The 11,526-nt window shown below is 43.9% G+C and overlaps 1 protein-coding gene across 3 annotated transcripts in view; it reads right to left on the reverse strand.

Annotated features, from left to right (window-relative positions):
• The window catches only part of Dnase1l3 (deoxyribonuclease 1 like 3), a 33,790-nt gene extending 24,004 nt beyond the window's left edge, over positions 1-9,786 (reverse strand). Inside the window, exons 1-3 of one of the 3 annotated variants that reach the window (XM_063257367.1) lie at positions 9,596-9,786; positions 7,071-7,222; positions 1,487-1,717 (exon numbers count right to left, since the gene is read on the reverse strand). In XM_063257367.1, the coding sequence (XP_063113437.1) occupies positions 1,487-1,627 (141 nt within the window). In that variant the 5' untranslated portion in view covers positions 1,628-1,717; positions 7,071-7,222; positions 9,596-9,786. Of the gene's footprint in view, positions 1-1,486; positions 1,718-4,535; positions 4,842-7,070; positions 7,223-9,595 lie in introns of all 3 variants that reach the window. The other 2 variants (XM_063257366.1, XM_003480080.3) reach the window with 2 other exon arrangements.
• Between the last annotated feature and the right edge of the window lie 1,740 nt (positions 9,787-11,526).

Raw genomic sequence — 11,526 nt, forward strand, 5'->3', positions numbered from 1 at the left:
CTGGAAACACTATTTTGAAAGTCTGGTATTCAGAGTTAACTATTACTGCCTGTTAAGTGACTCTGGCAATGCTTTGAGTGGCCTCTGTTTCCAGGCTGTGGCAATGCAAAGGGTAAAGTGACCTTGACAAAGACTTTATACACACTTGGGTAGGCAGGGCAGCAGAGGGGAGACAGGAAAGGAAAGGAACCAGTACAGAACCAAAGACAACTTCTAAGACTGCTGGTGTTTCCAGGGTTGAGTGAGAAAGGGTCAGAAACTCTGTAAGTCCCCGGCTTCATGTGGGCACTTGTGAAGAATCAGGGAAACAGTTTCCTTGCATGCCAGAATTACCGGCTGAGCCACAGCATGACAGCGCCCACGGGTTTGGCACGGCTGTCCTGGGTAAACAACATCTAGATGCCCTTGGGTACCATCCAAAGGGCAGGGCTGACCAGAGTGAAGGACCAGTTAAGGCAGATGACAGCTGCCAGTCTTCACTGGAGTCATCTCCAACTGCCACTAACACAGACACTTGTCCTGGGATGGGCTCTGTTCTAAGCCAGCCCGAGCTGTAGGGTGCATCATCATATCCTACAGGAAGCACCTGTGTGCTCAGGAAGGTAGAGACTCTTGAGCTCTTGCAGCTGACAGGTAGGATCTAAACCTAAGGCTCTTGGCATTCCCACCATACTTCTGGGATTTTCTAAGATAATAATCACTCACCAGAGTCCTGGGAAAGGTTTTATTTCCCAGCATCAACTAACTAACTACCTTTATTTCCCAGTCAACTAACTACAGAGAAATGTGAACAACTTCCCCAGACATTGGTCATTTTATTCAAGAACAGTATTATCTATGCTGAGAGAGTAGAATTGAGAGTTAAGAGAAGTTTGGTGGAAGGGTTAGAGAAGGGAAAGGGGCAGAGCAAAAGGAAGAAGAAAAGGACGAAAGAGAGAGAGGAAGGGAAAAAAAGAATGTGCCTCACTGCCGGTCAGGAAGACCTGGCTGGGCTGGCATCTCAGCTCCCACCCACCCACCACTCTCTGGTGCTGCAGTGTGACAGCATCTTACTTGCTCATCATCTCTACAAGGGGAATCATAGTCTGTGCTCATGATAATGATGGAATAAAATCATGTATTTATAGTGCCTGACACAGGCATTCAATAAGGAGTCATAAAAACCATCATACTAGCCAGCCTGGGATTTACCTGGGATTTACTGCGAACCACGTACCATGTTAAGACCTTGCCTTTCATTTCTGTATGTAGTTAGCCCTCACAGCACACCCCGCAGTGGGCATTGTCATTAGGCCAGAGGTGCCAAGTGGCAGGAAGTGAAGTGAGTATTGTAATTGTTGTTCTTATCATTGCCAGATTCCAAACTGGCTTCTGTCTTTACCTAGAGGGCAAACTAGTTAAATTCCTCCTGAGTCTTCCAAAGTATGGAGTCAGGAGAGAGGGCAGTGGGGGAGCCCAGCATCTCTCCTACGGGAACAGGACTCACCTTCACAATGACATCCATGGCATTTTGGTTTTGTTTCTTGCTTTCCCCAAAGGACCTCACGTTGAAGGAGCAGAGCTTCAGGGCCAAGGCACCATGGATGGCAAGCAGTAGAAGCAGCAGGGACGGCCTGGTCTGTGACATCCTGGTGCTCCCGGGGCTGTGGGCCAGGTGAGAGATCGCTGTGCTGAGCTGCTGGCTTCTGCTACCTCCTGACGAGCTGACTTATAAAGCCTGCAGATAACAGGAATTACTGGATTCCTCTTTGGTACTTTCACTTCTCTGAGGAACTGCAGATCATGAGTTTCAATCCCTAAGGAAATGTAGATACTGGACTTGCCTTTTAAGAGCTGTTTTTGTCACTCGGGTGAGGAAACTAACATGCTTAATTTAGGCACCATCCTCGCAAAATCCTTCATATCGCAACCTCTGGCCATCTCACCTGAGGTTGCACGACACTGGCCTTCCCCTGACATTGATGAACTTGGGTGTGCGTCTACCCAGAGGGCTCCTGGGATGGTGGAGGCTGAGAGGCTTGGGAACAGCAGAAAACCCTACCAGGTTTTCTCTAAATCTCAGGGATTTGGTGACCAGCTGTCCCGGGGCTGGTCAGATTACAAAGATTCTGTAACCACCCTGATGGTAAAAATTAAGTTCAAGTTTAGTTTCAGTTACATAATTTTCTAAACAGTTTTATTGTACATAATTTAACACCCCAAACACCAACAGGGAAAGGTGGGGGGCAATGATTGGCTAGAGTAAGTAAAATGTCCTTGTGATACTGTAAGATCACTATCGCGAAGAAGGCCCCAAGGATCCAGCTCTCATGAAAAATCAAGGGGTTTTTATTGTCCGCGCATGCGACCCTCCGACCACACTCCGGTGGGAGAGGGGAGAGAGAGAGAGCCGAGTAGGGAAGTGCAGGGTATATAAAGCCGAAAGCCACAAAGCAGGCGTCGGTTACAGAAGCAGACGGCATTGGTTAATAGGGGTCCTGTCGTTTGCTTACTGGTGGGTGAGCTATCTGCTGCAAGTGGCTTGATGTTTTTGAAAACTCATGTCCTGTCTGGCAGGGTCAATAGTTCACGGTGCTCTTATTTTTGGGGATGTCGATCACAACTTCCTTATCAGGTCAGAACATCTGGTTGTTCTGACCGAATGACAATGCAAGAGGGGTTTCCTGAATGTTTTAACTCGTCATTTCCCCCTCTTTTTTTGTGAGGATCTCTAATCCTAGAGATTATTAGTAGGTACTGGGTCATATTGGTATCTCAAGACCATCATCTTTACCTGGGAGACCTGTGGTCGCACCAGCTGTGTGATCTTGTTTAGAACGCAAGGGCCAATGGTAAGGAGTAGGAGCAAAGCAGCTAAAGGGCCAGGAGGGGGCAACATAAGGAGCTAGCCCTTGCCATAGGGAAGGGAAGGATGTCCCCGAAGAGTCTTCTTTTTCTCTAGTTTTGATATTTTTTCTGAGTTTGGACATGGCGTCTTTTACTATGCCTGAATGGTCAACATAAAAACAGCACTCTTTTTTTTTTAGAGCGGCACATAGGCCGCCCTCCTTTAGGAGGAGTAGGTCTAGTCCCCTTCTGTTTTGGAGAGCTATTTTAGCCAACAAGTCTATTTGTTCTTGAATGACCTGAATGGTACTAGATAATGTCTGTACATCACTAACAATCTGGTTGGAAGGTTGGACAGAAACCCCTACTCCTGTTGCCCCTATACCTAAGGCTCCTAATATCTTTAAGCCTACCAATAAGGAATAAATTGAATTGCCCTCTTTGAGTGGCCTGTGATGTAATCTAAACTAGGAATGGGGACAGGCTCATCCCCGGGTAGGATCTCTATATCAGGCAACAGGACAGCTGTTACATATATCCCTGTCCAGTTAGTTGGGAGGAAAGTATAGGCCATATTTCTTCCACAAATAAATACTTGTCCTTTGGCAGGATAAAGGAGGTTAGTCCGGTTAACTATGGAACTATAATCAATAAATGTAATGAACTCCACGTCAATGTTGGAGGTATCATTATGAAAACCTCCTTGGAGACAGAGAGAGTCCTTGAAGTCTACTGGTTGTACTCTAAAGGGGGGACCAGCACTATAATTTAAGTAATCTTGTTTCTCCAGTGTAGCCAAAGAAACACTGTTGGGGATGGCAAGAGGGATGGGGGAGCCCTGTGCCATGTATAACCAGCAATTCTTTAGCCAAAGTTGGGTTGGAAGCATTTAAGGCTTTATGAGTGGCCTCCAGAATATCATAAGTTTGAGCATCCAGATCAACTCCCCATGATTTAGGCAGCTTATTTTTATTAGCAGCTTGACTCGTTCCTCAACCACCAGAGTTTTTTGATCTTATCTTGTGGCCCAGCCCCTATCAGACACATGTATAGGGCCACCCTGCTCCAGCACACTGATTTACCAACCATGTTGAGACATGAGGCTTGGGCATACTTTGAACTTCCTATCACTGTCGGATGTGTTGACCAGTCACCTTTAACTCTTTCAGCCCTTGTCCTCATAAGCTCAGCAGTGAAGTAAGTTTTGCTATCTATGCCTATACATTCTTGTACAGAGTCATAGCAGGAGGAATGCATTTTTGAATACTAAGAACAATTTTGAGGGCATGGCCCTGGCTGGCTGCCTTTGTTAGGTATCACATGGGGCTTTATCATTTACATCTACCTTTTAGTCAAACCCCCTGTAACTGAGGGTATAGCGACAAGAAATGTTAACTTGTCCCCACAATCTGTCCGAAGACCGTATGTATACAATTTATCATTTGTGTGGGGAGGATCTCTATCTTTGTTTTCTATTGTATGTATAATTCCCCCCAGTTGGTGTCTTTACCTTTAGTAATATAGCCCCCTCCACAATCACAGGAGCTCCCACATAAAGTCCTTAACAATTGTTCTTTGCTTACAGGGGGACCAAAGCCGCCGTGCAAGGTCAGCATCAATGTTATTAAAATCAAAGCAAGCAAGCTAAAACAGTTCATGACCAGCATAATCTAACTATGTCTTAGTCAATTTTAACTTTAAGGGGTTACCAGTCTGTTATGTAGTCTACTGAGTAAGTCCCTCGTTGTCCGCTGTTTCCAGTGGCTTTAGGTGAGTGTAGTGAATCCATGCAGTTTTTTCTGCTACCTTGATGGCAGTAGGGGTCCTGAGCACCACGGTGAAAGGTCCTTCCCAGCGGGGTTCGAGGGAGTCACGGTGGTGACATTGCACCAAGACCAGAGTCCCTGGCTTGATCAGCACCTTGAGAGGTGTCTCTGAAGGCAGATCCGGGTGTTTTTGTCTAGTCTAAACAGCTGGTGGATTGAAGTCAACACGGGTTGGAGAGTCTGTCGGGACTTAATGAGATCTTGATTAGTTATTTTAGCTAATTTATTTTTTGGCAATCTTGGAACCAATGGCAGAGGCCTCCCAACATGGCTTTAATGGGGGAAATTCCAGAAACATATGGGGTACATCTAGCTCTTAGTTCAAAGGGAAGAAGGCTCACCCAATTATCGCCAGTTTTTGAAGACAGCTTAGTAAAATGTCCTTGAGACGTTGGTTTATACAGTTTACTTGCCCTGAGCTTTGTGGCTGGTAGGCACAGTGGAGTTTTAATTAATTTTTAATGCCTGGGCTAACTTTTGGGTGACTCGGGCTATGAAAGCCAGGCCATTATCGGACCCCATTGATAGTGGGAGGCCAAATCAAGGTATGATCTCATGCAATAGCCTTTTAACTACCACTAAGGCTGACTCAGACTTAGTAGGGAAAGCCTCTACCCAGCCAGTAGAAGTGTTCATTAATACCAAGAGATAGTGGTACCCCTGTAAATCAGGCTTTACCATGCCATGAAGTCTACTTTTTAATGTTCTCCTGGAACAATTTGTTAATGTCGGGTGGTCTCCAGCATAGAGCTCTTGGCTGAGTTGACTAACAATCACTGTGGGCATCTGGAGCTCAAAGAGGTGGTCAGTTTGTAGAGTTTTGGAATAAAAAACCGAGTTCTGAACAATTACACAAGTTTAGTTTTCTCTAAACGAGTAGTCTGGCGAGTCTGGTGTAACAGCTCCTGCCCTAGTGCCTCCAGTAACAGTACTTGTTTATCAGGTAACTGGAACCAGCTCCTGGGGATGGGGGACTTTACTCCAAGTTGAGATGCTAACTGTAGGTCCTTTGTGTGTGTGTGTGTGTGTGTAGACTGGTTCTGACAAGGTCAGAGGGACTAGCATCAGAGCAGTTACTTCCTTGGTTGGGCCCCCTGATGTGGTTGCTATTTTTCGAGTGGCTTGATCTGCCAAACTGTTTCCTAAGGTGACAGTGTCATCTCCTGTCTGGTGAGTCTTGTAATGAGTAATAGCAACTCATTGAGGCAGCCAGACATCTGCCAGCGAGTCTAGAATCTGTGGAGCATTTTTACTCTTAGTCCCAGCTGAGGTTAAGAGACCTTGCTCTGATAGATGGCTCCATGTACATGTACAGTAGCAAAAGCATATTTACTGTCAGTTAAAAATGTTTACCCTCCTTCCCACGGCTAGTTTTAGCCTCTCAGTCAAAGCAACAAGCTCAGCCTTTTTGGCAGAGGTGCCAGGCTTAACCCAGAGTACCTCTTTTTTTTTTTTTTTTTTGGTGGTCACTGTTGCCCTGGCCACTTGTTTGCCATTCTGGATGAAGCTGCTTTCATCGATGAAACAGTTGTCCCAAAAGCTGGTTGGTAAGATCAGCCCGTAGGTTCTGTTGCAGTTTAAGGATGTCAGCACACTCATGGAGGGGGGTCCTTTGTTCCTCGAGGTCATCATCAGGCATAAGGGTGGCTGGGTTTAAAGCTGAAGAAGTCTTGAATATTATTGACTCTGGGTCTAGAAGCAGGGCTTGACAGTGTAGAATTCTGGCATTTGAAAGCCTTTTTTTTTTCCCCAGGAGGGGTTTTGATAAGAGTCTCTAAACTGTGAGAGGTTACCACAGAAATCACTTGCCCAAAGTGAGTTTCTTTGCCTCCTTAAGTAACATTGTCACAGAAGCTAGTATTCTTAGGCAAGGGGGCCATACTCCTGTCACTGGATCAAGTCTTTTGGAGAGGTAGGCTATAGGCTTCTTCGAAGGGCCAATGTCTTGAGTTAGGACTCCTTTGGCAATGCCCCTGAGTTTGTCTATGAACAAGGTGAATGCCTTGGTAACATCAGGGAGTCCCAGAGCTGGGGCCTCTGTTAAGGCCTGCTTGAGCTGCTGGAAGGCCTGTTCACATTTATCAGTCTAGTTCAGTGTTTTGAGTTTCTCCCTTATAGGAGTCATATAGAGGCGAGCTTTTTAGGAAAATTTAGCCTACAGCATTCAAACGCCCCCAGAAACTCTTGTCTGTTTTTTTTAAAAATTTTCTCTCATAGAGCAATTTTAACACCTTGGTTATCTTTTTGTTGGTAGCTTTTTGTAAATTTTCTAGTTCTCAAAGACCTTTTGTGCTATCTCTATTAACTGGCTGAGGGGCATTCCCTCAAACCTCTCAAAACCTTTGCAATTTTTGTCTAACATGTGGGGCCGACTAAGTTGCAAAGAGAACAACTGGCGATACTGGGAAACCTCCTTACCTCTGGATGTCCAATCAGGGTGGGACAAAAGGAGAACATGGTTTTGGCATTCAGGATCAGAGAGCCGGCTTCATTTGGATGCACACCGCTCTTTTTTTTTTTTCCTTTCCAGGATGTCACGTGGCAGGCCATCATTTTACTGAAATTATATTCTTAACAAAAAAAGGCTTTTTTTATAGGTAACAAAATTGTGCTGTATAATTTCCCAGATGTTTATAGCACATGCAAGAACTTGTATCTTATCTCTAGTATCACCTACAATCTCATTTTAATGGAAACATTTTGCAGTAAAGTACAATCTTATGAATACTTCTACCAAAACTGATCTAATACTGTCAAATTCTGAACACATTTACTTCTTGTCAAACCTGTTATTTGCAGTACTATAAACCAAGACAAATAAAATTTACATCCTCTTGAGCCTTTTACAATTTACAATATACCAACCAAGTTAAGCTTTTATCTTTTTTCACATTCTGGGACAGCCAGACATTTTTACTTGAAGACAAAACACTTTTTTTTTTGTCCTTCTTTTTACTATTACCAGTCAATTACCTTTCCTCTCGCTTCTCAGACATCATCAAAACTCTTAACAAAACCCTTGAAGTCACCTTTTAGTAGTCTAAAACATACTTAATTATTTTATGTCTTTTTACCACATAAAAATGCTGTATTTTTAAAAACAAAACTGTAACCTTTTAACTGACTCAAATATAGTACGACCTGGTTTTTACTTGGTAAAGTTGATATGATTCTTACAAACCATAAATATACATGTATATGTGCACATATGTTTACATTTTAACCAGAAAGAAAAATACTCCTTTTAAAAGGCATGCCGAGGTTGCAAGCAATCAATTGAAGACTTACATATTAAACAAGGCGCCACAACATTAAAGACACAAACAAAGGGTGCTTCGTGCATAGTTTGGTGAGCTAAAGGAAATAATTCTTATTATGAACCTTGAATCTAATAAGCCATATGGATCCTGCAACAGAAATGGGCAACAAACCCGTAAGTTAGCAACAAATTTAAACAGGCAAACAATTCTAAAGTACAAAAACTCTGAACATAAGTATCTAAATCCTTTAGTCCGTTTTGGGCTCGTAGAAGGGGTTCCTAGGAGAGAATGCTCTGTTAGATTTGGGGTAACCAAAAGGAGAACAATTAGAACAAATGGACACACAAACAGACATATAAGACAAGACAAGCTGCAGCAAAATGGCCTTTGCTCAAAAATTAGTCAAATTTTGGGATCTGGAGGAATTAACAAATTAACCAACAGAGCAGTTCCCCACCCAGGGCAGAGTTTCAGACGGATGGAATTTGTCCAAAAAAAAAAAAAAAAACAACAAATGACTCTGTCCTTGGGGGGGTTCCCATTGCCAAATTGGGGGCATCCCCTCCAAATTACAAATTACAAATTGGCCATGGCCCAAACAAACCCTCCAGAGTACTTACTTTCAGATGTTCAGAAATGAGTCTGGGGTCTTGCTCTCATCCCGGACCGAGCCCCTAAATGTGATAACCTGGACCCCAGTATGAAATTCAAGGAAGCAAGAAATTAAAATTTGGGGAGCAAAGGCTTTATTTTCAGGCCTGGTGACACAGTCTTTCTAGGGTTAACCCAAAGACTGGGCACCTGACAGCTAAAGGTCAGGGCTTTTATCTTGTAAATCCTCAAACAGCTGCTGGTCACAAAATGTAAGGAAGGGGGTGGGGGTGTGACGCACTACAAAGCAGAAACGGCAATTAACAACCTTAGTAACCTTACTTTAGCACCTTTTACAACTGTTATTTGTAGAGGACAACAGGGGTTAACATATCAATTAGGTAAGATTTTACAATTCTTTACACAGGAGAGCATTGATTAACATATCAATCCTTTACTCAGAGGGAAAGGAACACACAGGTATTGTTATGATACAAACGAAGCTATTACAATCTAATGCAATTGACACAATTTGTGACTGACTACCAGGTAGAGGAGGGGGGTGGTCAGGAGCTATTACCTCAGGACTTTGTTTTATGGCCTTTTAGGAAGTTAAAACTTAACCTAGTTATATTTGAAGGGGGAAGAGGAGGGGAAAGCAGCAGGCGGGCTTATACAGAACAGGCTTCATGGTGCAATAGTTAGGGGGCCTTAGGTTATTACAGTTCCCTTACATTCGACCAATGGTCTAGAGTAAGGGAAAGAGGGGTCGAGACACTTTGTCCCATGACAAAAGAGAAGACAAAGACTGAGACAACAGAGAACACCAATAAGACAAAACACATCACACGTTCTGGCTGGCCACACTCACATGAGATTGGTGAATCCACCACCAATGGGGGGGGAAGAGACCCCTCCTAACAAACTGGGAGTCCGAGGGACAAATGGACTCCCAAGAAAATCTTTTTGGGGCATCCCCCAAAGAAACTGTCCTTATATTAGGATCACAAGGTACGGGTCAGAAGCGATCCAGGGCAGTTAAGACAAATGATCAATCACAAAAACGAAATTAAAAGGAACGGCTATACTTACCCTGAGAGACACTTCGTGGCCGATGGGGACTCCCTTGGCGAGGGGGGGGACAGATCTCACTGGGGCCTCCAAATGTAAGATCACCGTCGCAAAGAAGGCCCCAAGGATCCAGCTCTCATGAAAAATCAAGGGGTTTTTATTATCCGTGCATGCAGGGACCCTCCAACCGCACTCTGGTGGAAGAGGGGAAAGGGAGAGGGCTGAGTAGGGAAGTGCAGAGTATATAAAGCCGAAAGCCACAAAGCAGGCGTCAGTTACAGAAGCAGATGGCATTGGTTAATAGGGGTCGTGTCGTTTGCTTACTGGTGGGTGAGCTATCTGCTGCAAGTGGCTTGATGTTTTTGAAAACTCATGTCCTGTCTGGCAGGGTCTATAGTTCTCTTATTTTTGGGGACGTCGGATCACAACTTCCCTATCAGGTCAGAACAACTGGTTGTTCTGACCCAGTGACAAGGCAAGAGGGGTTTCCTGAATGTTTTAACTTTTCAATACTGGAAGGCAGGATCTTTGGGCCCTGAGATGGCAGAAAACAAGCCTGGGCCAGATATTGCAAGCACACACATTACTGCATAAGCAAAGGATTTTTGGGGTGAGGGACTCATCTGAACTGTGGCACTGGCTGAAGGAATCAGGGATTGGTCAAGAAAATGGCCACGCTGCTACTCTCATAAGAAAAGAGCAGTGGGCTTTTACTGATTGCTGGGGTAGGCTGAAGTCTGGTAATTCCCACTGGCCAAGGGTATGGTTACAAAAGATGTTTCTTCTTGTTATGGGCTTCAAGAGCTGGGTGGTTACAATCCATTTGTCCTAGAGGTTGTCGAATTTTTGTACATCTGGCACCGTAGTCCTGTGCCAAACATTCAGGCCTGTGGGTTCAAGTCCTATTATAAGAGATAGTTTAGCTATTTAGCTTAGGAACAGGCAACTAGCAAGGGACAAGGCCTAAGATGGACCCAGGCTGGTGGTCAGCACTATAAAGAAAACAGCATATTAAGAGCTAATTCAAGCCAGAAGGATAGTTTAGACATATAAAAGTAAATACAGAAAAAATGATAGTTAAGATGAGCATAGGAGTTAAAATCTATTGAAAGAGACTTCTCAGGCTGAATATACCACAATAGCAGCCCCTCTCTACATCAGGCTGTGGGCTGATGGAATTCCTTTCCAGGAATTTGGGAACACTGAGTAAGTGGATTTTCTTTTGAACTTTCCAAAAACTCCACCCCTACAAAAAGCCCTTGAGACTCAATTGGTTGTTTAGGGCCCTCGAGGCTAGCTGTAATGAGGGCCCACTATGTGGTAGGCAGAATCTCATACTCTGTTTATTCATAAGGGATTCTAGACAAGGAGCCCAGCTGGCACCTGACTTTCAAGACCCCTGATTATGACCTCCAAGATTAGTGACTTTTACACTGACTGAGAGCAAGTGAAACTAAAGGGCTTAAGTTTTTCACTGACAACAATTTCTGATTTCTTGAAAATATTCTCTTTCTGTGGTTTTAACATTGTTTCATGATTCATCTGCTAAAACTTGCCATGCTTCAGTGGGTTAATTGCACCTAGGGATTTATTTTGTTGTTCCAGCTTCTGTCTCACCATAGTCCCACTAAGGCAGTTCCTAGATGTCAATGAATAGGCAGAACCAACCCCTGTTTTGACTGACATTTTAATGTTTATGAGAGCTCTGAGAAGGGAAATTTTTGTAAGAAGTTTAGGATTTCAGCTCAAGCAAAGTGATTTTTTAAGAGATCTGGACAGGAAGACATCAAGATCTAAAAAGCAAAAAGGTACAAAATTTATTCTGGTGACTTGCAGACGTTGGGAAAGTTGAGAATAGGAACAACTTGCAGTGAGTCTTGAGATCTTGGGACTGCTCCCTCCATAGAGATGAGCCACATCTATATCCCTGAGGACAAGCGTCCGCACCTCAC

Source organism: Cavia porcellus, unplaced genomic scaffold (assembly GCF_034190915.1).
Source record: "Cavia porcellus strain 051 isolate PalLab524CR breed Dunkin Hartley unplaced genomic scaffold, mCavPor4.1 scaffold_10, whole genome shotgun sequence".
Taxonomy (NCBI): Eukaryota; Metazoa; Chordata; class Mammalia; order Rodentia; family Caviidae; genus Cavia; species Cavia porcellus.